The sequence below is a fragment of the Hemicordylus capensis genome, chromosome 1 (genome assembly GCF_027244095.1).
Source record: "Hemicordylus capensis ecotype Gifberg chromosome 1, rHemCap1.1.pri, whole genome shotgun sequence".
In the NCBI taxonomy this organism is placed as follows: domain Eukaryota; kingdom Metazoa; phylum Chordata; class Lepidosauria; order Squamata; family Cordylidae; genus Hemicordylus; species Hemicordylus capensis.
In genome coordinates, this window is record NC_069657.1 from 12,951,134 (window position 1) to 12,976,879 (window position 25,746).

The 25,746-nt window shown below is 48.0% G+C and overlaps 1 protein-coding gene across 1 annotated transcript in view; it reads left to right on the plus strand.

Moving 5' to 3' along the window:
- Window positions 1-5,361: 5,361 nt before the first annotated feature.
- The window catches only part of PRKCH (protein kinase C eta), a 173,204-nt gene continuing 152,819 nt past the window's right edge, over window positions 5,362-25,746 (plus strand). Inside the window, exon 1 of the mRNA XM_053243651.1 lies at window positions 5,362-5,712. Coding sequence (XP_053099626.1) covers window positions 5,365-5,712 — 348 coding nt within the window. The 5' untranslated portion in view covers window positions 5,362-5,364. The remainder of the gene's footprint in view (window positions 5,713-25,746) is intronic.

Consider the following 25,746-nt stretch of genomic DNA (forward strand, 5'->3'; position numbering starts at 1 on the left):
GGTAATGACCGGAGTGCTAATCTAACTTCATCTCTCCATACTAGAGGTTCTTGCAAGTAGGGAGTATCTTCTAGAGTATCTTGGATGATGACATCCCTGCTGTACATATTTTCAGTATACTCCTTCCATCTCTGTTTGATCTTCTCTGAATCAGTTGCTATCTGTCCTTTGGCATCCCTTAACATACCAATTCGAGGTTGGAACCTCCTTCTGAGTTCAGAGATCTTTTGGAAAACTTGCCTTGTTTGTCCGTGTCTATTTCCATCTTCAAGGTCTTTACAGATGTCATTGTAATACTGCTCCTTGTCTCTTCTAACAGCTTTCTGAAATTCCCTATCAAGTTCCTTCCTGAGGTCTTTATCTTTCTTGACTTTGGCTTCTCTCCTCTTCTTGGCAATTTCCACCATCTGTTCTGACATCCATTTTGCTTTTTTCCGTTTCTTGGTCTTTGGCAGTCTCTTTTCACATTTGTCCATAACAACTTATTTGATTTCATTCCACAATTCCTCTGGTTCTTTATCAATGAAGTTCAGAACTTCAAAGCGGTTCCTGATGTTCTCCTTGAAAATGGTGGGTATATTCTCAAGATCATATCGTGGAAGCTGGATAGCTTTGTTTTTCTGCTTTAGCTTGATTTGGAACTTGCACATGAGCAGTTTGTGATCTGTTCCACAGTCAGCCCCGGGCCACGTCTTTGTTGTTATAACTGAGCTCTTCCACCAATAATGTAATCAATTTGATTTCTGTGCACTCCATCTGGTGATGTCCATGTGTATACAGTAGGTGCCACTTTGGTTGTCTGAAGAATGTGTTAGCAATGAAGAGATCATTGGCTTGGCAGAAACTAATAAGTCGTTCTGCTTTGTTTCTGTTTCCTAGGCCATATAGGCCGACCATGTTTTCCTCCTTACCTTTTCCTGCTTTGGCATTCCAGTCTCCAACCACCAGCATCACATCTTGCTTGCATGTTCTGTCAATTTCAAACTGAACTTGAGCATAAAACTCATCAACTTCCTCTTCTTCTGCATCAGTTGTTGGGGCATAGACTTGAAGAACTGTCATGTTATAAAGGATTGTCCACAAAATCTAATTGATATTAGGCGGTCACTGACTGCATTGTACCCAAGTACTGTCATTGCTATATCCTTCCTGACTATGAAGGCAACACTGTTCCTCCTTTGGTTTTCATTCTCCTGAGTAGTAAATAGTATCATTTTTTGACTGAAAGTGTCCCATTCCTGTCCATTTTAATTCACTGATGCCCAAGATGTCAATTTGCAGTCAATTCGTTTCATCTTTCACTGTGTCGAGCGTTCCCATATTCATGCTTCTTATGTTCCACGTTCCCATTGTAATTCTGTCTTCGCAGCTTTGGATTTTCTTTTCCCACACGGCAACATCAGCTGCTAGACGTCCAAAAGGCTTTAGTCTAACCGTGTCATAAACACCATCGGTATTCTGAAAGATCCTCAGCTCTTCCTCTGTAGCATGTTGAGTTCCATCTGACCTGAGGGCCCCATCATCTGGCACTACATCGACAATCATTCCATTTTGTCTATCCATGTGGTTTCTTGGTAAAATACAGGAGTGGTTTACCATTGCCTTTTCCCGCGCAGTATGAAATGATGCCTTTGTTGTTGTCACTGAAGTGATCATCTGCCTCCAGCACCTTCCTGTATCGCTGCTGCCCAATATAGGTGCCTGCTTGCTTTAGCTGGGCAGCTGGGATGACCATTGCACTTTGGGTGATCCTACTGGGAGTATACCTCCCAGCGTACTTCACTCATCCCTCCCAGGAACACCCCCCAGCCACGATGAGGCAGCACAGCAGGACTTGGGGCAGGGGTGTTAGAGTGTAGCCTGATTTATATCCGGGATAAAAAGAAAAATCCACTATTTGCGTTAGTTTTTTGGGACAACTTCGAGTTCGCAGTAAAGCCTCCCAGTAAACGCACAGCAAAGCTTGCTGTGTGTAAAAGTCCCAGGTGAGCTTTTCAGGAAGAGAGCTGGGCTTGTGGTAGCAAGCATGAATTGTCCCCTTTGCTAAGCAGGGTCTGCCCTGGTTTGTATCTGAATGGGAGACATGTGTGAAAAAGGTAAAGTTGTGCCCTGGAGTTGGTGTCGACTCCTGGCGACCACAGAGCCATATGGTGTTCTTTGGTAGAATATAGGAGGGTTTTACCATTGCCTCCTCCTGTGCAGTGTGAGATGATGCCTTTCAGCACCTTCCTATATCACTGCTGCCTGATATAGGTGTTTCCTATATTCTGGGAAACATACTAGTGGGGATTCGAACCAGCAACCTCTTGCTCCCTAGGCAAGTGTGAGCAGTGTAAAATATCCCCCTTAGGGGATGGGGCCACTCTGGGAAGAGCACCTGCATGCTCGCATGCAGAAGGTCCCAAGTTCCCTCCCTGGCATCTCTAAAATAGGGCTGAGAGAGACTCCTGCCTGCAACCCTGGAGAAGCCGCTGCCAGTCTGGGTAGACAATACTGAGCTAGATGGACCCATGGTCTGACTCTGTATATGGCAGCTCCCTATGTTGCTCCCGGGCTCCAGCAAACATGAAGATATGAGTCAGACCATGGCTCTATCCGGCCCATTGCCATGTACTGATGGGCAGTGGTTCTCCAAGGCTTCAAGAAGAGTCTTTCTCAGCCTTGCTACCTGAGGTCATTGAACCGGAGGCACCTGGGACTGGAGTCAACTGGCAAGGGCAAGCATGTTTTCTGCCACTGAGCTGTGGGTCCTCCCTTGTAAGCAATATCATCTGCGACATCTGCTAATATATCCCTCCACATCAGCCTGTTAAACTCTGAATAACCGGCACATATTCGTAAACATGAATCTTTATTTTACTTGTTTAAAAACGTACATCCAGCCTTTATCATGACAGAGAAGATTAAAATACCACAATAATAAAAACAAAACACAATCACATCAGCAACACAGGCACAATCACATGAGCAGAGGAGAGCTGGTCTTGTGGTAGCAAGCCTGAATTGTCCCCTTTGCTAATCCGGGTCCGCCCTGGTTTGCATTTGAATGGGAGACTACTTGTGAGCATTCTAAGGGATTCCCCTTAGGGGCCGGGGCCGGGAAAGAGCACCAATATGCTTGCATGCAGAAGGTTCCAAGTTCCCTCCCAGGCATCTCCAAGATAGGGCAGCAAGAGAGACTCCTGCCTGTAAGCTTGGAGAAGCCTCTGCCAGCCTGTGTAGACAATACTGAGCTAAATGAATCAAGGGTCTGACTCAGGAGAAGGCAGCTTCCTATGTTCCTAACAATAAGATATCATAAAAAGCAGAGAGGGCTAGAACCCAATACAGCCAGCCACCAGTAGGGCAGTTCAAGAGATCTTGCCTCCAGGCCTGCCACATTAAAAGCATTTCGAGGTTTTGGTTGAAAATTGCCAGGGATGGGGCCATCCAAAGGTCAAGTGGCAGGGAGTTCCAAAGATAACAGAAACAGCCCCTTCCCCATAAGATTTGTTAGCCAATTCCAAGTCTTAGGATATGATGAAAAAGATGTTCTTGTGTATTTACTTATTTTATTTAGGAATTTATCTCCTGCCCTTCAGCGTGACCACACCCAGGATGACTCACCATAAGAAAAGCAATCAAAATAAAATAATAAAACCATTTACAGCAATTCTATAAACATGGTTAAAACAATACAGCAGTATCAAAATAGCAGGAGAAAACGGAAACTGGCTTGAGCAACGTTTAAAGGTAAAGGTAAAGTGTGCCGTCAAGTTGATTTCGACTCCTGGCGCCCACAGAGCCCTGTGGTTGTCTTTGGTAGAATACAGGAGGGGTTTGCCATTGCCTCCTCCCGTGCAGTGTGAGATGGTGCCTTTCAGCATCTTCCTATATTGCTGCTGCTCGATATTGCACCAGCGGGGATTCAAACCAGCAACCTTCTGCTTGTTAGTCAGCATTTCCCCGTTGTGCAAAGGCCTGGGTAAATCTTTTTAAAAAGTTCTTGCCTGGTGCCCACAAGGCAGCAGAGTCCGTGCCTGGCAAGACATCTTGGGGAGAGCATTTCACAAGCAGGGCCCACCTGACTGATCCTACTGCCAGCCACCCCATGCCTCACCTCCAAAGAGTCAGCCCTCTGCATATCACTTCAGTACTTCAGGCAGGTTCCCGTGGAAGGAGGCAGCCCTCCCGCAGAATTATCCATCCCAAACCCCAAAGAAAAACAAGATGCCAACAATCCACCCGGGCTGCGGCTGTGAAACATACCAGGGAGAAACAACCCGCCCTTTCCGGCTACTCCTGTCTCCTGACAACACGTTAATTTGCTTGGGCTAGAGTCGGAGAGGTGAGGAAGCAGATTTTCCAGCTGCAGTTTGTTGCCGGGACGAGATTTTTAAAAACCCAAACCATTTTTTTTTGGGGGGGGGGACATGCCTCTCTGGGGAGCTGAAGACAGGTGTTAGGAGAAAGCGCACCCCACGATAGGAACCAGAGAGCCAGGAAAATGGAAATGGCTCCGGAGTTTCTTTGGGCATGCCAGAGACCAGCCAGAGCCTTGATGAATGAACTCCAAGATTGCTACACACACAGTGTCTCTCACTCCCAAACTCAGGACAAGTCTTTGCAGGACAGCCGGCTAGCTCCTCCTCTGGGCCTTCCCTCCTCTCTGGCTGGGCTGACACATCTCTCAGGTGCTCCTCTGGCTGAACAAGCACTTGCCTCTTTTTCCCAGGAAGGAGAGAAGCGCTTCTTGAGGCTGGTCTAGGAGCAGAAGGGCGAAGAAGCTGGGACAATTTTGCTGCCCCCCCACCCCGGGAACCTTGTGTGTATTTGTGTGTGTGTGTGAATTTGTGGCCTGTGGCTTGGGTTTGTTTCTCAGGCAGGAAAGCAAAAAACAACCCCAGAAGAGCGAAGATTGTTCTCTTTGCTGCAGTTTCTTCCTGGATTGGAGAGCCGAGTGAGAGAAGGGGGAGGAAATGCAAGCTGTGTGCCGGTCGAGGGCAGCGAGGATTCCCCGGTGGCTGCCGGAGAGCAGGGACCAGAAGCTGTGGGCTGCCTGGCACTAGGCAGGGGGCATCAGCAAGGCTTGCCCGGCAGTTCCCCTCAGCTTGCTTTGTGGATTTCCAGGCTCCCAGAGGAGTCTATGAGAGCAGCCTCTCTCTCTGCCCTGCTCTCTGTATCAAGTGATTCAGCAGCCCAGCCGGCTTTCTCTGCTGCTGGATTGGTGCTTTCTCTGCATTTGGATCGGTGCGGAGCAGCATGGGCCAGCCAGGGGGGGACCCCACGCGGCCCTGATTCCTGAGTTGCCAGGTCCTTCGTTGCTAAGGGCGGGGGAGCAGCATCCCTCTTGCTCTCACCTGTGGCCCTGCCTTGGCTGGAGGCATGAAGTTCAACGGGTACATGAAGGTGCGCATCGGCGAGGCCGTGGGGCTGCAGCCCACCCGCTGGTCCCTCCGGCACTCCCTCTTCAAGAAGGGCCACCAGCTGTTGGACCCCTACATCACGGTGAGCGTGGACCAGGTGCGGGTGGGGCAGACCAGCACCAAGCAGAAGACCAACAAGCCGACCTTCAACGAGGAGTTCGGCACCCCTGTCACGGACGGCTGCCAGCTGGAGCTGGCCGTCTTTCACGGCACCCCCATCGGCTACGATGACTTTGTGGCCAACTGCACCGTCCGCTTCCACGAGCTCCTGCAGGGCACCGGGTCGTCCGACAGCTTCGAAGGCTGGGTGAGTTGGCGGGACCTGGCTGGGGATGTGGTTTCCCAGGGAACTTGCAGCTGGAGCGGCACATCGTGTGTAGATGACCAGGGTAGGCAACCTTGGCTCTCCGGCTCTTGTTGAACTACAACCCCCATCATCCCCATCCACAATTTGTTGTGGCTGGAGATGTTGGGAGTTGTAGTTCGACAGCAGCGGAAGACCCAAGTTTGCCCGACCCCTGGTGTAAACACATGGGCGTGCATGGTAGCTACCACTGGGGTACTGATGTCTAGGTGTTTCAGCACGGCTGGGCAAAAATCTGGGACACCAGAGATCCTAGAAGTTTGATGCTGGTGCTTAGAAACTTAAGAACTGTCTTGCTTGAGGTGTGTGTGTGTGGGATATCTTAGTGGTAGGGCGCATTCTCTGCATGCAGAAGGTCTCAGATTCAAGCCCTTGCGTCTTCAGGTAGGACTGGGAAAGAAACCATGGAAAGCTGCTGCCTGTCAGAGTAGACAGTACTCAACTTGATGGACCAAATAGACTCAGCATGGCAGCATCCTTTGTGGCTTGATTACTCCAGCATTCTAACAGCAGCCAATCAGATGCCTCCAGGAAGCCCACAAATAGGGCAGGAAAAGTGTTGGCCATCCCAGTTTTGTCCGCACTATGAGGTATTCAGAGGTCTCCTGCCTCTGAACATGAAGGCATCCTGACTCAAAACGATTGATAGACCCGTCCTCATGAACTTTCTACTTTTAAAAGCCATTTAAGCTTGTGACCATTGGTACATGTGGTGGTGGTGAATTCCACAGATACACATTGTGAGAAGTACTTCCTTTTGTGGATTCTAAAAAGACCAGAAAGCTGGTCTACCAGTTTAAGCGGCGACCTTTTCTCTGTCGTTTTCCTCGGCTTCTGAGACTTAACATTGCCCATAGCCGTATGTGGGGCTAATGCATAAAGTACTGGGTCTACAGTTTTTAAAATGTTTTTTAAATCCCTGTATTCAGGAGCACTGGACTCTCCAGTTCTAGTTAAAAAGCTATTGCTGAAGTTGAAGCAAAGTAAAATAAATATGCCTTGTGACTTCTCATCTCTATGTATTGATGGAACCATAGTTGAAAGTCACACAAACTTTTGCACTGTTAACTAGTTGGTCCTGCCTGCAGCTTAGAATGATCTCATGTATCTTTTGGCCTGACAAAGGCTTCTGTGCAGCCCACAAGCTTGCATATCTCTCTAGCTGGCAGATTTGTTAGTTCTTAAAGATGCTGCCTTGCGTGTCTTGCATCCCTAGTAAGAAAGCTAGGGAGCACGAATGCATCTTACAATAATTCATGCTTTGACAAAAAATGCTGCAGGAAGATGCATCCCTATTGATTTCCCCTGCTCGGAAATGTAGTGTAAGTAAGTAATGTGTAACACTGCACACTGCTCCCCACAGGGCCTGCACTTTCTGCTCCCCCAAATACAGAGTCATCTTTGCTCATTGCGCTTCAGCCCCCAATAAACAGTTAGTCTCATAAGCTGCACTCCCTCTCTTGAATATGAATTGCTTGCCTCAATATTCATTCAAAAAAAAAAAAGGCCTCGGACTGGATTTCCAAATTAGCAGCATCTTTTCATCGCTGAAATGTTATAATTTTGCCCCCATAAAAGACCTGGGAACTCTCTCCCACTGTATCCTCAAACCAGCACTGGCTAGTCATTGCCTGGTCATCTGCCTGGGCTGGTCATATGACCTGTGTGTGTGTGTGTGTATGCGCGCACCAGAATAAAACTTTGCTCAGGGCAGGGGTTCCCAACACCTGTGGTACTCCAGCTCTCGCTGAACTACAATTCCCATCATCCCCAGCCACAATAGTTGAGGATGATGGGCGCTGTAGTTCAGCAATGTCTGGAGCAGGGTTTCTTAACCTTGGGCCCCCAGATGTTTTTGGACTACAACTCCCAGAATCCCCAGACATGGCCTTTGTGACTGGGGATTCTGGGAGTTGTAGTCCAACAACATCTGGGGGCCCAAGGTTAAGAAACCCTGGTCTGGAGTACCACAGGCTGTGAGCCCCTGGCCTCGGGCACCAAAAACCCTCAGGCCGGCCCTGGTTAGTACCTACGGTACACTATGGAAACGAATGCACTGTGCCCAGGCAGAAGGCAAATGAAAGTATGAAGGCTCAGCCTGTCTCCAGCACTAAAGTGCTCTCTGTGCCTGCCCCTCAAGCTCTCCCTGGATACGGCTTTTGTCTGCGAGGTTACCCAAGAAGGCCTTTACCTCTTGCCAGGGAGCGCTGGGTGCCCAACTGCTGTATTCGGAGAGTTGGGGAGCAGCAGGGTGACAGAGGGTGTTGGTGCCCGGGTGTGGCTCGCTGGCATGCTACCAGTTGTCCCCAGAGACAGTGGATTCTGCCTTTTGCATAAGGCACCAACATGGCTGTGTTGAGCAAAAGGCTTCCCGTCTCTTTAACCATGCATAGAAGAGGAGGTTGGGCCGGTGTCGGCTGTCATGTGGGGTGAAACGGGTTGTGCCTGTTGGAATGCCTTCCTCTCCAGAACTGGTGAAGGTGCCCAGTCACGCTAAATGTGGGTGAGAGAGGCAGACACACACCAAAGGAAGCAGTTCTCTTCTTGCTGGGAACCAAACTGGCAGCGTTTCCCATCAACTGCACAGCTCAATGTGCACCAGGCCCCCTCTTTATTAATTTCCGAGTCTCCGCCTGTGATCATTTCAGTGTTAATTTCACTTCTGCACTCTCTTTCTCTTCGTTTTTGTCGGCACATTAAAAGCCTCTCTTCCACTTTCTCTCATCAAAGGCTACCCAAAGCAACTCACAGGTGGCAACATTTCAAAAACAACCCTTTCAAGAACACCTGATAAAACCACCACATAATGCAATAAAACACCCAAGAACATTCTAATAATAATATTTTTTTTTTAAAGAACCAGCAGAAAAATAATAAAAGGTGTTACATTTTGGGGCAGTGTTCCCTGTAATAGGGATTCTCAGGCGTTGCTGACTACAGTTCCCAGAATCCTTAGCTTCAGTGGCCTTTGGCTAAGGATGATGGGAGTCAACCACATCTGGGAACCTCTGTTACAGGAAACACTGCACCCACGTGCTCAGGGTGATGGGCAAGATTCTACACTTTGGCTCTCTAGCTGTTTTTGAACGACAACTCCCATAATCCTCCACCACAGCAGTAAATAGCCAGGGTTTATGGGAATTGTAGGCCAACAGCTGCAGGAGGGCTGAAGTTGAGCAGCCCTGTTCTACACACATGTTCACACTTTATCCCGACAACAACCCTGCGAGGTAGGCTAGGCTGAGAGAGAGAGAGAGAGAGAGAGAGAGAGAGAGAGAGAGCGCGAGAGAGAGTGACTGGCCCAGGGTTGTTGTAGTTCAACAACCTCGGACTCCATCACGGCTTTTAGAAAGCTTATTAAAACTTGGCTTTTTACCCAGGCTTTTACATAATCGTTTTTACTGCTGCTTCTGTGTGTTTTTACCTGTTGCATTGTTTTTATGCCTGTATTTTATATGTTTTTATATTTTTTTAGCTTGATGTTTTTATTGCCTTTTTATTGTATGTTTTTAACTTTTGTAAAACGCCTTGGGGTTGTCTTTTAACGAAAGGCGGTATATAAATGCAACAATAAATAAATAAATAAAATAAAACAAGAGCAGGAGTGCTGAGGTTTCCTGCCCCTGCTTAAGAACATGCCTAGGTTGCAAAAGGAAAGGAATACTGTTAGGTGTTCTCACTACTATTTTCTTAAATGTAAGCTGAAGATTTGGGTAAGGGACCGGGAATAGTCTTTGAGGAGGCCAGGTCTGCCCAGGGCCCCACCGACTTTGGCTCTGCTTTTCAGCAAAATTGATCTTCTCATTGAAGAAACCCCAGATACCACTCTCGCCCAATTCAGAAGTTATGCTGTACACGTGTACAGAGGACCGTCTCGTACATGTGTTTGTGTGAATGACTGCACCTAAGTTCCTTTTAAAAGTGGACCTGGAAACAGGCTCTTCAAATGTATGGTACAGAGTGGAAGTGTACGGCTGTACCCGCGTTCAGCATAGCATGTGAATGCCTGGACCTGTGTACATTATATACGCTTGATGTAAGAGTGCTGACCGTAATGTGTGGATGGGCCTTCCCATTCGCCCAGTTTGGATGTAAATGGCCAAACCAGAGTTTGAGGCATGACTTCCACAAAGCAGACTGAGACTGTCACCTCCGGTGGAGACACATGAGGAGGATTTTGGGGGCAGCATGCACTGGTCCCCCTCCCCACCATACGTACCACACCAGGGGTCTCCCTGCACCCCATGTATTTATTTATTTATTTACATATTTTTATACCACCCAAAACGTATGTCTCTGGGCGGCTTACAACAGATAAAAACAACATTAAAACATTAGTTGGAAACAAAAAAAACAACCAAACAAGACATTTAAAACAACAATTTTTTAAAAAAACAATGCTCTAAAACAACATTAAAACCATCAAAACGGTTACCACCGCCTTTCCTCACCCCACTGGGACAGGCTATTCATTTTCTCTTCCCCACCCTCTTCTCCCCCCCCCAACCCCATGAGAGATAGAAATGCCCCCCCCCCGCCCAGTTTCTAATCGGATCGTGCTTGTTTGCTGCTGCCGCCTTGGAATGAGCATGGCCTAAGAATGCAGAGCACCCATCTTCAGATGGGGGGTGTTGCGTTGTCTTTTGCTTCAGGCAGGAAAATGTCTTGGTCTGGACCTTGTTTGACTGTGATGAACAGACTTTCAGTTCAGACTCTTTTTCCTCACCTTGCATGTGAGCTCAAACCCTGTCTGCATGTCCCAGTGTTGAACCTGGGCATTAAAGGTGTGTCTGCTAGATAGAATTAGCTTAATCCTATAGCTATTTCCAAAAGAGGTGGAAATATTGTGATCCCTTTGGATGCATAACTGGAGCACGTGAGTTAAAAAGGGAGGTACCTACCGGCAGCCTACAGATGTCTCGGTTTCACAAAAACCTGAACGGGAAGGATCTAAGTGGACAAGCTCCCCTCTAACTGCCCCAATGTAATCCAATGGAACGGAATGTTTGCACACTCAGAAAGAAGTTAACAAACAAGCAGAGCAGAGCTAATGGGAGTCAGTGTTGAGGGGGGTGGAAGAAGGGTTTGAATAAAAAGAGCGAAAAATTTCTCAACTTAACACACACTCCCTCAAGACAGTCACAAACCCTTCTGCTTCTGAGGGAGAAAACTGTCTAAAACTTTCACCATGCTCAGGCACTGGCTCAGGTAATACACACACAGAGTAGGGATATACGACAACATTTTGTTGTGGGTCCATATTAGTAGAATATGTATTTTGAGGGCTGTATTCTTCATACTCGGTGCATGGGGTTATGAAGTAGCTACTACTTTTCTTTTCAGCATGGGGAAAAATAAAAGATTGGGTGAAAGTAGATTAATTCAGGCTGGAGCAGAAAAGCAAACTGCGTTACACAGCAAACCAGTTCATTGTTTCTGTTAATGTGAGGGAAGGAAAGTTTACCCTTTGGTGTGAATGTGTAATACTCTGGGAAGAGGTGTCTCCCAATTAAGCTGGCTGATGGTATGTAGGTTCAGGAAAGACAAAAAGGAAGTCCTTCTTCTTGGCACATAATTAACATGTTGAACTCACTGCTACAAGATGTGGTGATTGCCACAAACGTAGATCGTTTTTTTAAAAAAGAGAGAGAGTTAGATACAATGAGAGAGGATAAATGTTTAATTACTTGTTTATTTTATTTATATACCACTCTTCCAAAAATGGCCGATAAATCCATATTGATTGCTATTTAGCCATGCATCTTCGGTTAAGCATTCCGAACTTTGGGTCCCCAGCAGTGTTCCCTCAAAGGCGTGCAAACATGCACACGTGCTCACAGGTTTTTGGGTGTCCACACAGATAATTTTAGATCCCGCTCAGGTAGAATCAGGAATGCCCCACTCTTGAGCGCATGTCTGCACACACTGCCTTGATACAGAGGCCCAGAAGAAAACTCATTCCTCACACAGGTGAAAAGAAATGAGAGAGAACACTGGTCCCCTTTGGTCATTGTGGCGGGGGATGATGGGAGTTGGAGTCCCACCACATCTGGGAAGCCAAAGCTTGGAATCCTTGAACTAAGCGAAGCCTCCATGTATGGGGACAGGATTCCTCTTGAGATGCCTAGGAGCGAGTGATGGGATGAACTGCTCGTGAGATCTTGGGGGCTTCTCTCTGATCACTGCTGGAAACAGAATATCAGACTTGATCTGATCCAACTAGGGCATCTTTGTGTTCATTATAGGACAGGTAATTCTGCATCCTGCACTGTACATTTTTAAGGCCAGACTGAGTGATGGGTATTGCTTTCTGACAAACGTTATGCTTGAAAGCAGCAGGAACAGAAGGCTGTTCAGATACAAAAGTCTGAAGCATTCATTCTTCAAAGTACTTTAGAGCCAGCTGGGGTGGTCTCATCTGCGTGGACAAATGCTCATTGTGATTCTTGACAAGGTCGACACCGCGAGAGATGGAAAAGAGGTGATAGCAGCGCCATACTTTCATTGGGTCTGATCACTGGGTTGTCGTGCTTTCATTGTCCAGACCATCAGGCCCGCAGTAGCCAAATTTACAGTGGCGTGTTAAACGTTTTGAAAACACAAAGAACTACGATAATATTTTATTGATGTTGTCAGAGGAATGGAAATGACAATGGGCAGGAATGACCTCCAATGATTATTCCATGGAGAGAGTGCAACAATTTATTCATTGTTGCCTTAATCTTTGCACACTCTCCTCTGTGCAAAAATGACTGCAATTTTAGTGCAGCCATTCACTTTCCGCTGCCAAAGGAGGTTGAGGTGGCCTCAGAGGCTTGTTCCATTCACCAACCCCACCCTAGTGCTTTATTTTTATTATTTACATTATTTATTTATATTTCATATCCCACTCTTCCTCCGAGGAAGGCCTTCTCAGTCCTACATACTTAAGTTTCTCCTCACAGCAACCGTGAAGTAGGGTAGGCTGAGAGAGAAGTGACTGGCCCAGAGTCACCCAGCAAGTCTCATGGCTGAATGGGGATTTGAACTCGGGTCTCCTCGATCCTAGGCCAGCACTCTGACCACTACACCACGCTGGCTCCACGTCTTCCATAGCCCGATAGAGTACTCCTTGCAAGACCTGGGCGGGGGAAACCCCAGCATGAAGCTCGCCATGTTTACCCACGGCGATTGGCTCCACCTCAGGGATTCCCCAACATGTACCCTAATCGTTTTGGGGATAAAGGCCTTCTCAGTCCTTCTCAGAACTCGCCTTCTCAGAGCAACCATGTGATCAGACTAATGTATGAATTAGCCCTTATTTTAACACAAAGCAGATGCAACAGCAGCAATTCCTATGAGAAGAAATCAGAGCAGTAGAGAGGAAGACTCCATCCTGGCCCAAGCAGTACTGGAATTCAGGCTTGTGGATTACTCATTCCCCTGGAACGTCATCATGTGGACGCATTTTACAGGATCATATCCTTGCATGCACACGTGCATGAGATCACTTCCAAAGCCGTTCATGTCGTCTGTGAGCCAAGCCCACAAATTTCGGCCGTCATTGTCATCACCGTCTCAGGGGACGAATGCTCATAGTGATTTTGGGGCATGTCTAACAAGGTGGGACAAGTGATCTCATGCATGTGTGCATGCAAGGATATGATCCTGTAAAATATCCTTGCATGCACACATGCATGAGATCACTTTTCCCACCTTGTTAGACATGCCCCAAAATCACTATGAGCATTCGTCCCCTGAGACGGTGATGACGATGAAGGCGGAAATTTGTGGGCTTGGCTCACAGACGACATGAACAGCTTTGGAAGATATCTCATGCATGTGTGAGCACCAACTGTCCTAATGACCACTAGGGGCATTGGGAGTAGAGACAGTGAGTCAGGGTCTCCCTATCTGCCCCTACACTATGACCCCTGGACTGACTCTGCAGCACCTCCTGTGCTGCGTCACAATCCTTCCTTTCCTCCTAGAGAGCAGATGGAAACATCTCTCTCTCTCTCCTTACCTATCCACTATGTAGTCCTTTAGATTAGAGATAGGTCTTTCCTGTCCAAGTGTGTTTAACCAATAAATGTTTAGCGTTTAGTCACACAAGGATCTCCATGTGTTTTCTCTAAATAGCTGCAATATCCCAACCACCCTCTGCTACCTACTCTGTAACTGGAGTGTGTGCTCGTTCCTTAGTGCTCTGCTGTTTTACCTATTGTGGGTCAAAATCAACAGCCTCTAACACCCTCCAGCCACAGAGCTCTGTGCCTTGCCACTGCAAAGGAGGGCAGGAGAGAAGGTGTGGCGTTTGCCCCCGGAGATCCTCTCCCGTGTCTTCACGTGGCATTTGTTTCAGTAACTCGCTTGAGGCAACTAATTGTGCGCGTGAAGAAGAAGTTTGCAGGTTATCATGCATGCATTTGCCTGCAGTTTGTGAAAACGGGCCAGGAGATTGCAAGCTGTCCCAGTGTGCCAGTTTGTGGGGTGGGGGTTTCCTCCTTTCTCCCTCCTCCCGCCACGTCCATGCCAGGTTTTGCTACGGGTGCTGCTTTCTCCTTCTGCGGGATTGGCCCTCTTGGAGAGCTGCTGCTGGTCCGTGTAGGCAATACTGAGATGGATGGACTGACGGTCTGACTCAGGGGAAAGCCGCCTGATAGACATATTGCAGAAACCTGTCCCTGTGCGCCCCTCCTGTGAATTGCTCCCGGACTCAGCCCACTGCAAATTCCACAACACCAAACCTCAGGTAGGGGTGTCACTAGGAGGGATGGGGCTTGTGTTTGCCCTCTCCCTGGTGGCCCCTCAGAATTAGGGAGATAATGAAGAAAATAGGGAGGGGTGGAACTGGGGGGGGCAAAGGAGCTGGGGGGGTCTGGGTTCTTTGAACCCATTTGCTCAATTCTAGCGACACCCCTGACCTCAAGGACTTACTGTCAAGTCTCTTATCACTGGGCCAATAGAAATTCTTGGAGTCCCCCCCGCCCCCCGCCAAAAAAAGGAAGAAAAGACAAGACAAGAAAAAGCAGGACAAGGAGGAAGCAGACACCTGTAATCATGGCAGAGCTGTAATCATTACCTTGCAGTCTCTTGCACTGGTGCCAGAGAGGCATGTGGAAGTTCAGCTGCTTTGCCAGTTTTTGGCAGCAGGTGCAGAGGAGCCCTGTAAGTCTGGACAGATTTGCATACGTGGACACCAGCTTCTGATTCCAGAACCTGAGCCACGAGGGTTACAGAATCCTCTCCTTAGATCTGCTCTCTTGTGCTTCCTGGACTCCCTCGAATGGGTCCCTCACCAGACCTGGCTCATGCCCACATTCTCTCCGGAGCGGCTCATCTTCCCTACCAGTTGGGAGGGGGCAGAGCAGGGAGGATTAGCCGCATCCACCGGCCCGACTGTTGCGAGGGCAAGCACTTGCCTAGGACTGGGTGCACAACTCCAGGCCTCCAGCTGTTGTTGGACTACAGTTTGCAGCATCGCCAGCCACAGTAGCCCATAGGAATGATGGGAGTTGTAGTCCAGCAACAGCTGGAGAGCCAAAGTTGTGCAGCCCTGGCTCTGCAACAGCCCTCGTCTACGACCTTCAGCCCCCAGATGCTTTTGGACTTCAACTCCCTTCATCCTCAGCCACAATGGCCGAGATGTACTCTGAGAATCCATCTTGGTTTCCCAGATGCTTTCAGACTACACCTCCCATCGTCTCCTGCCACAGTGAATGCATGATGAGAGTTGTAGTCCAGTGACATCTGGGGACCCAAAGTTGGGGGTCTCTAGGAGAAAGCCTTGGGTCTTCTGGTGTTGCCTGTGCTTCTCCGGGGAATATAAGAGTCTCGCCTTGTGCAAGCACTAAGCAGTTGGGATCCTGAACTCGGGATAAGTAATAGTCTACAACTCCTGTCTCTTGTTTTGCAATTGTTTTTATCTCATTGTTGTTGTTGGTCCTACTTGTTGGAAGGGATATACATTTTAAAAAGAACATATCACTTGGTGCCTTAATTTGGTCCGGAGGAAGAGGGGCTTCTCATCTGGCATTCGTTATAGTGCTTGGTCCTTTCCCTGTGACATCTTGGTTGCTACCTTCCCTGCAAGTTGGAACAGAGCTGCAAAGAGCTCTTTAACACCTTCCTTGCCTGTAAGAAATGCAAAAGTATATGCCCTCCCTCCCTCCTTTCCGCCCTCCCTCTTTCTTTCTTTCTTTCTTTCTTTCTTTCTTTCTTTCTTTCTTTCTTTCTTTCTTTCTTTCTTTCTTTCTCTAAAACTCTAAAACCCAAAGCTTTAAAACTATAAATTAAAATACTTCTTTCTTTCTTACATTTATTTCTTGCATGTTCTCACAGCCTCCCTTTATGCAGTTAATCTGCTGGTCCTCTTTTCCTCTTGTAACCTAGCCTTCTCCCTCGTATTCTAGTTTTCCCTGTGGAGGGAATTTTTATTTTTGCACAGAAGCGCATTCATTCAGTTATGCGAATGGAGGAGACCTGGTCGTGTGGTTGCAAGCAGGAATTGTCCCCTTTACTAAGCAGGGTCTGTCCTGGTTTGCATTTGAGTGGGAGACTACACGTGTGAGCACTGGAAGATATTCACCTGAGGGGATGGGAAGAGCATCTTTATGCTTGCATGCAGAAAGTTCAAGTTCCCTCCCTGGCAGCATCTCCAAGATAGGGCTGAGAGAGATTCCTGCCTGTTGCCTTGGAGGAGCTGCTGCCAGTCTGGGTAGACATTGCTGAGCTAGATGGACCAATGGGGACTGACTCTGGTATATGGCAACTTGCTATGTTCCTATGAAGCCCCTGCTTCATATCCTGAAGTGCCCCAACCCAGACACAGCTATCCCTCCGCTTTTGCCATTTGTGAGAGTTCAGTCTTGAAAACGGGAGCAAGTTCCTTTTCAAGCTGGAATAGGATGCTTTTACTGTCCAGAGTCCCCACAGGCATTCTCCCAGTGCCAGCTGTTCCTGAGAATTCACTGAGGAGGACCTTCTTCTGCCTCTCGACAGAATCTATTCAGCCTGCTTCGTTTGTTTGTTTGAACCTGAGTTTCTGGGTCACCTTCCTGGCAGGCTTGAGAGTAGAATGCATTATTTCTGATTAACTGCCAAGCTGCTCTACAACAGCAGTTCAGTCATTTGCAATCAAAAGGCTTCGATGAGGCTGAAACTAGAGCCTTTGGTCTTTCTTCCCCCTTACAGGCAAGGACAACAATCACAAGTATGGATGAGCTGAAAAGATGCCAAGTTGAGTCGCCCCTGGAGGTTTTGCAGACAGGGCTTTTATTTCGAGTCTACTCCAGATTGGAGTGTGCCAGCCCACATATTAGCTGGATTTACCCTGAAGTCCTTGCAGGCTATTAAGGTCCAGGACAGACAGGATAATGGAGGCTGCGTTTTCTGGCTTAGCCCAAAGTATGTCTGGCTTTAAAAAATCCTCTCGTTTCAGAGGCTTTTGGAGGGGGGCAAATGGGGCTTCTGTTATGCCCCACAGTTTCTCTGTTATGTGTGGGGTGGTCATGCCAGTAAATCGGTGTTTTCCAAAACTCAATGAGGGGAGTTTGACAGCTGTGTTGGTTATGGTCTGCTCTAAGTGATTTGCAATTGCAAGCGTTCGGGGCGGGGAAGTGTTGTTGCAGATTGGTGTTACTCTGTGGTGGGAGTCCAGAAGGGGCGGAGGAGGGAGAAATTCCTGAGTTCACAAGCACCAACTGCAAAATGTGTGTCTTCCTATGTATCACATAGGCTTTTATACATGCAGAATGGATGGAACCTGAGCCCGTTTTCATCTGAGCTGATTCCATTAGGGGTGTGTGTGTGTGTGTGTGTGTGTGTGTGAAATATGAGGTGCTGAAGGCAGTCACTCTCAAAGATAAGGGTTAAGTGTCCTGCTGTTCAATCCAGCTGGCAACCCGTCCTTCCACTCTTAGCTGTCAAACTAAAAAAAAAAAAATCCCACTCTCTTGCCTCTTCCTCTATGGTGTGATTTGTGATTGGTTGGAGGAAAAACCCGGAGCAAGTAGGTGGGAATACACTATTTAAATTAACAATTGTTAAAGTTTTTGTATATGGTTTTTTAAACTTGTTTTATGCTGTTGTTAACCGCCCAGAGACGAAGGTTTGGGGCAGTGTACAAATTTGATAATAAATAAATAAATAAATAAATAAATAAATAAATAAATAAATAAATAAATAAAATATGTGAACTGTCAGTTTAATCCCCCGAATTAAACATCTTGTGAATCTGCTGCGAAGCAGATTTGCTCTTCAAATACCAAGAAGGCATGTGTGAATCCCCTACCAGTTGCAGGGGAGTAATGGCAGGAGAGAGGGCAGGCCCTCAACTCCTGCCTGTAGCTTCCAGCGGCATCTGGTTGGCCACTGTGTGAAACAGGATGCTGGACTAGATGGGCCTCCTTGGGCCTGATCCAGCAGGGCTGTTCTTAACTCCCTTGTCTCCTTATGAAGGACCCTTGAACATGTAAAATACTTTTGTTAGTGTGTATGCACACTTTGCAACAAGTGTGCACTCATTTCTCTGCCATCCAGAGGTGCTCTTACCCCTGGACCTCTGGGCCAAAGTCCAGGACCTTCGCACCCCCTGGGCCCCCCAAATTCTCTTTAGTCTGCCTTAGGTGGTGTGGTCGCTGTGCTGCGCCAGGCAGCTGAGCATGACCTCTGCTTTAGAGACAGAGCGGGGAGTGGGGGGAAGAAATACGTGGGATGGGGATATGTTCAGTTGCTTGTTGAAATGTTTCTGCTCATGCATATTTGCATAAATATAACAGTTTTATATTCTTACATTCTTGTGAGTTCAGTGGCTGTTTGTGCCCTCAAAACCCCACGCGTTAAAAATACTTCCTGTGTCACTCTGTGTGTGTGTGTGTGTGTGTGTGTGAGAGAGAGAGAGAGAGAGAGAAGGGGGACCATGCTTAACTTGCAGTGGAGAGGGGAGGAGCTCCAAAGGCCTTTAGGTCCAGGCTCCAAAATTACATAAGTGCACCTCTGCTACCATTTCCGGCTCTCAAGAGCTCCTGTAAGACCTAAGTGGTCTGAGATTGGGATATTTTAAGGATTGCCTTCCCTCCTCCCATACCTACCTGTTCATCTTTGGCTCCAAGCATCCCTACCTGGATGGATTCCCCATGCAGGGCTTTCTCGGTCATGTTGCCCAACCTTTGGTCCCTAGGTGTGGTTGGACTACAACCCCCATCACCCCCGGCCACAATGGCTTCAACCGTTGTGGCAGGGGATGATGCGAGTTGTAGCCCCAACAACATCTGGAGACCTGTGTGCAAGGGGATGAGGGGTTCCCAAGCATGGTCTAAGGGCACATGATACAGCCACGCGGCCCTACTGAGGCTATGTAGCTGTTGGTGTAGTCAGTGCCTAGATGGGAGACCCATGCATGCCACATTTGGGGGTGGGGCTGTCGCTCAGTGGTAGAGCATCTGCTTTGCATGCACAAGGACCCAGGTTCAATCCCGGGCAGCAACTCTCTCGGCAGGGCTGAGCTGGGCTCTAGCACGAAGCCTTGGAGAGCTGCTGCCAGTCAGTGTTGTAGATAATACGGAGCTAAATGGACCAATATTCTCTCAGTATAAGGCAGAGTCCTAGGCTCTTAAGAAGCTACCCATTGTTTAGCTCTGCTCTTTTATTTTTGTGACAGTTGTACTGCTTTCCAGACATATTTCATTGCTGGTTTATTACATTTTACATTTCCTATTTATTTATTTGTTTTATATTTATATCCTGCTTTTCCTTCAAGGAGCTCAGAGGTTGTGTACATGGTTGTGTTTATCCTCATAGCAACCCTGTGGGGTAGGTTAGGTTGAGGGATACGTGACTGGCCCAGGGTCACCCAGTGTGTTTCATGGTCGAATGGGGATTTGAACTTGGGTCTTCCCGGTCCTAGACCGACACTCTAACTACTATGCTATGCTGGCCAGGCCATCCTTTGGATCCCAAAGGATGCACATTTTAAAGAAATAATAAATATCCAGATATCAGATGTGACTGGTGAGATTTTGCTTCACAAGGCTTTCTTTCTTTCTTATTAAAAGCAAATTAAGCCCCCGCTTGGTTGGAATGTGTGCTCGGAACTTAGAAATCAATGCATTAAAAAGGAGCCTGCCACCGTTAGCTTACTGTAACTGGCTTCTCAAGCAGCTGCACCGCGTCATTTCTCAGGGTGTTCAGCAACTTTCCACAGGAACTCTGCGCTGCTCAGTCAGACGCCCCTGTGGCCTACTGATAAAAGCCGCACTGCAGAAAGGTGTGGGTGTTTCGAGTCTTGCAAGCTGCTGAATTCTTTCCACCCCTCCACTTTAACTTTTCCGGTTGGTCATTAGCTCATCGTGCTATTCACCACAAGGCTATTTATAAAGGAGGCAGCTTAGCATATTTCTTGGTGTCCCCCCCCCCCTCCAGTGTAGCCCTGCTGCATTTCTTTATGCAAAAGCCACCCGAAGGTCCAAAATGTTGGGATGGGTCCGTGGAATTGTGCTGTGGAGGCCGCCTAGCCCTTGACTGCATGGTTTTCCATTCGGCTGGAATCATTGTTGTACATATTTGTACATGCAGTATTATTATTATTTCGATTTCTATACCGCCCTTCCCAAAATGGCTCAGGGCGTTTTACACAGAGAAGTAATAAATAGATAAGATGGAACCCTGTCCCCAAAGGGCTCACATTCTAAAACGAAACATAAGATAGACACCTGCAACAGTCACAGGAAGTACTGGGCTGAAGGTGGATAGGGCCAGTTACTCTCCCCCTGCTAAATAAAGAGAATCACCACGGTAAAAGGTGCCTCTTTGCCCAGTTAGCAGGGGTTACTGCTAACCCCTGAGTTACAGTAGTTGTAACTCTGGGAATAATTGTACCTAATTTTATCCCCACAACAAACATGTGAGGTAAGTTAAGCTGAGGGAGAGAAAGAGTGACCAGCCTAGGATCACTTGGTCCCAATCCCACAGTTTAACCACTGCAGTTGGAAAGCAGTACATAAGCAAGAGTGTAGCTAGCTACCATCGAGACGGAGGGCAGATGTCTAGGGGCCACCTCCCACCTTTGCTAACCCCCCTGCCGTGGGAGGGGTTTCCTGCACCCCCACATTGAGTGCTCAGCCCCAGTCCCATCTCACACCAGTCACACTCTCTGACTGCTTTCTGGCAGCCACACCAACTCAGTGAAGGGTAAAGCGTGGCCATCAGGGGGTCCGGATGCGCTCACATCCCAACAGGCAGGCACTACCTGCCGCTGCTGCCAAGCAAAGGGGGCTGTGAAGGTGGGGGCTCCACCATCAGATTTGGTGTCCCAGGACCCCTTTCCAACCTTGCTATGACTCTGTATATAAGGATCCGTTGTACAATGTGCTAATTTTATTTATTTATTTATTTATTTATTTATTTATTTATTTATTTATTTCCCACTCTTCCTCCAAGGAGCCCAGTGCGGTGTATATGGTTCTGTTTATCCCCACAACAACCCTGCGAGGTGTAGGTTAGGCTGACAGAGAGAAGTGACTGACCCAGTCACCCAGTGAGTTCCATGGCTGAACAGGGATTTGAACTTGGGTCTCCCTGGTCCTAGCAGAGGTGCACTTAGGTAATTTTGGAGCCTGGACCTAAAGACCTTTGGAGGCCCCCTCTCCCCGCTGCAAGTTAAGCATCATTCATCCCTCTCTCAAAACACACACACACACACGCTCAGTATTCCTAACACGTGGTTTCTTGAAGGCACAAACAGTAACAGAACTCACAAGAATGTAAAAATATGAAACCGGTATATTTATGCAAATATGCATGAGCAGAAACAATCCAACAAGCAACTTAATATATCCCCATCTCACATCTTTCTTTCCCCTCTCTGTCCCTAAAGCGTGGTGGCCACACCACCCGGGACAGACTAAAGAGGATTTGGGAGCCTCCAGAGGGGTGTGGAGACCCTGGACTTTGGCCCAGAAGTCCAGGGCTAAGAGCCCCTCTGGGTCCTAGTCCCACATTCTCACCACTACACCATGCTGGCTCTCTCCACTTTGCTCTCCATTTCGCCAGTATTCTATGCTGGTGTAGCTCGTGGCCAAGAGACTGAGCCACAAATCAAGAGGAAGCCCCCGGCTGGAATCTTGCTTCTGCCATGAACTCACCAGGCAGCCGTAGGCAACTTGGGATTAGCACTGTGTGTTGACTTGAATCCAAGGATAGGTGTATTCCAAGTGCTTTGCTGTTAAGAACTGGCGGATCGACTTAAATTCAGAGTCCTGTTCCATTTGGGTAAATAGGTATAAGCTGTATAATTTAACCTCTGTTTTTAAGGGGGTTGCCTTAAATTCAGAGTTGCCTTCTATTTGGGTAAATAGGGTAATATTTGATATTATTGCAATGTGGGGTTAATAATACTTGCCTTATTGCAATGGTTTCCCAACCTTGGGTTCCCAGATGTTGCAGTACTACAACTCCCAGCATGGGGGTGGTGGGAGTTGTAGTCCAACCACCGTGGCAGGTCTGGGCTGTGTGTCCGTGGGCGTCCCTCCCCATAGTGGGCACCAGTGGCTTAGCCACCATTGAACGGGGGGAAACAAATGTCCCTGGCTGCTGGTGCCAATGGGCCACCTAGGGGACCTCTTTCCCCCCTGGCCTGGACATCCCCTGGCCTGGACATCCCCTTTCCCCTCTGGCCTGGACATCCAGCCGGCGAATGAACTGCTTACTGGCTGGGGCAGCGTGATGATGAGTTCTGTGTTCCAATGCTAGCCACGCCTTTTGCACCCAGGTCAAAAGCATATTGATGCAGGGGGGGTGGCCATCATTGGAGCACACACACGCTGCCTGTCACCTGCCCTCTCCTAGATGGTGAGCATTTTGCTGGGTGCTTCCTGCCTTTCTCTTCCTCTGAGAAGGAAGCACCCAACCAGCGAACACAACGCTGACCTGCTGGAATTGGGGCAAGGGGCATGACTGGCACTGGAACACGGAAGCGTCACTTGTGACACCCCCTCCCGGAAGGTGTGTGCTGTGGTGTGTTTGGTTAATCCATTCCTCGATCCAGGCCAGCTTTTGAATGGGGCTCTAGTTCCTTGTCCTGGAGTAGAGGCGGGGCTAACAAAAACAGCTGGCAGCAAGAGTACAGAAAAGCAGGCTGCACTTGCCTCTCTGTACAGAATTATTATTATTATTATTATTATTATTATTATTATTATTATTATTAATTACATTTATAAACTGCCCCATCCAGAGGCTCTGGGTGGTGTACAACAACTTTTAAAAGACATAAAAACACACAATTGAAAACATAGTGCTAAAAACAATATAAAAACAATTCAAAAACAATTAAAACCATTTGAAGCCAAAGACATTAAACAAACAATTAAAGCCTTTTGAAGACATCCGGAAACTGCAGCTAGTGCAAAATGCGGCAGCTAGGGTTTTATCTGGAGCTGCCCAGTGGGAGCACATCACACCCATTTTGAAAGAGCTGCACTGGCTACCAGTTCATTTCCGGGTCCATGTCAAGGTGCTGGTTTTGACCTTTAAAGCCCTAAACGGTTTGGGCCCAGGATACCTGAGGGACCGCCTGCTCCCAAGGGTTGCTGCCTGCTTGGCAAGATCATCTGAGAGGGCTCTGCTCTGGGTGCTGACAATGAGGGAGGCTTGGTTGTCATGCATACGAGACAGGGCCTTCTCTGTTGCTGCCCCCAGACTCTGGAATGCTCTCCCGGTGGCTATTTGCTCCTCAGTTTCCATCACAGCTCTTAGAAAAAATGTAAAATCCTGGCTTTTTGCCCAGGCATTTATTTGATTCTCTGCTGTTGCTCTTTATAATCTTTATTGCTTTTATGCTTTTTGTTTTAATTTTTTAAATCAGATTTGTTTAATATTTCCCCCCCCACTTAATATTTCAATTGTGTCTTTTTTACCATCTTGTGTTAAAAATTTTTTTTTTTTTTTGCTGTAAACTGCCTTGGGATTGCTTTAATGAAAGGCGGTATATAAATTTTAACAATAAATAAATAAAATAAATAAAAATATTTTTTAGAAAACAACAACACTTTACAAGCCTTGGAAGGCCAGGCCAGACAAATAAGTTTAAATATCTATCTCATTCAACTATTAATATTCCTGATTCCACTCCACTGCCTTGTGCTTTGCACACCACAACCCTTTCCCTTGGATTCTACATATGCCTCCAACTTCCCTATGCCCCTCTATGGTGGACATTGAGCAGGAGCAGTGTGGGAGGGAGCATTTCTCTCCACATGAGCCCTGAGGAGGGGCTGGCCATGTATAGGTAGATGGCGCTAATGAGGGGTCATTTGGCTGGCAATGCCCACCTGCGTCTTGGCAGCCATATGCCGGTGTCATTTAGATCAGGCTCAGCATGGGCATTCTTTGTGTTTGTTTTCTTGGCAATAGGAATTCTTCCTCTGGCGCAATCTGACTCTAGGCCTGTAATCCCTTGAGAAAGAAGCCCAGGATCATATTGCCTTCTCGGAAAATGGATTGCAAACATCGCAAGAAGAATTTTAATCCCGGCAGGTGCATCCAAAACAATTCCGTATAGACCCTAGTAATTAAAGTCCTTGGCGAGAACAAATGTGTACTATGTGCCCTGTGGGAACCACAGAAGAAGGAGCCGGCTTGTTCTCTGTGGCTCCAGAGGGCAAGGCTGGAACTCATGGGCTGAAATGACCAGGGAGCAGATTTAGGCAAGCTTTTATTTATTTATTTATTTGTAAGAGCTGTTTGACCGTAGAACAATCTGCCTCGTGCATTGGTGTGCTGCCCTTCACTGGAGGTTTTCAGACAGAGGGAGGGTGGCCACCTGTCAGAGAGGGAGGAGGAGAACTATGGGAGGAGAGCTGGTCTTGTGGTAGCAAGCATGACCTGTCCCCTTGGCTAAGCAGGGTCTGCCCTTGTCTGTAGCATAGTGACGCTGGCGGCTGCCCTGTGGTGTGGCCGCCGCGGCCCCCTGGCCCCACCCCCGCGTCAGATGTCGTATGCAGGGGCCAGGCTAGCCACGTCCCCAGGTCTGACCTCAGACGCGGGGGACGTGGCCTCCCTCCCAAATGGGGCCATGTGGCCCTGTTTGAAAGGGAGAACGGCCTGCGCTGCATTGGGCAGCATGGGCCGGAGCGAATCTCCTTGCCTTAAAGGCAGAGAGAACCGTTCCGGCCACGCTGCCAATGCAGCGCTGGCCGATCTCTCTCCTAAATGGGACCACTGCGTTGGCAGCAAGACCAGGAGCGACTCTCCCGGCCTTTAAGGCAGGGAGAGTCACTCTAGCTGTGCTGTCAATGCAGCGCGGGCCGATTTTGGCTCCAAATGGGGCCGTGCGGCTCCATTGAGGACTGAAATAGTGGCCCCCCCCGCGTCTGACGCACTTAAACTTTTTTTTGGTTCTCCAAATCAAAGCACGTAACTCACATCAAATGAAAATAAAGATTAGGGTGGATTACAGATATCCTCACCTGCTCTGTAATCTTTCCACATGGTCCATGGACTGCAGTCTCGGTGACATAAATGCTGTATATGCATCCTCAAACACCTGTATATATGCAGGCATGTCCACATTTTATACCTTCCCTGGAGGTAACCTGTTTGCCACATACTTGTATGTAAAAGAATTTGTTGCATGAAGAAGGATTTGAACCCAGGTCTCTGTGGCCGATGACTGTTTCATGTGTCAAATGTGTTTGCTTGCCATGGGTGTACCTTTGTTTCCAGTCCAGGCTCTCTGTGGGTTGAAATGGGAGTATCTCAGTGAAAGAGCATCTGCTTTGCATGCAAGAGGTGTCAGGCTCAATCCCCAGCAGTTCCCGATAGGACTGGGAAAAATCCCTGCCTGAAACCCTGGAGAGCCACATGATCTTCCACCAAGTCCCGCGGGGGCCTGTAAGTAGGCGGAAGGCATGGTTAAGCCTACCTTGCCTGCAGACGATCCTGGACTGGCCTCAGCTGCGCTGCCACGCACATGATCATTGTGGCAGCGACCGGTGCAGT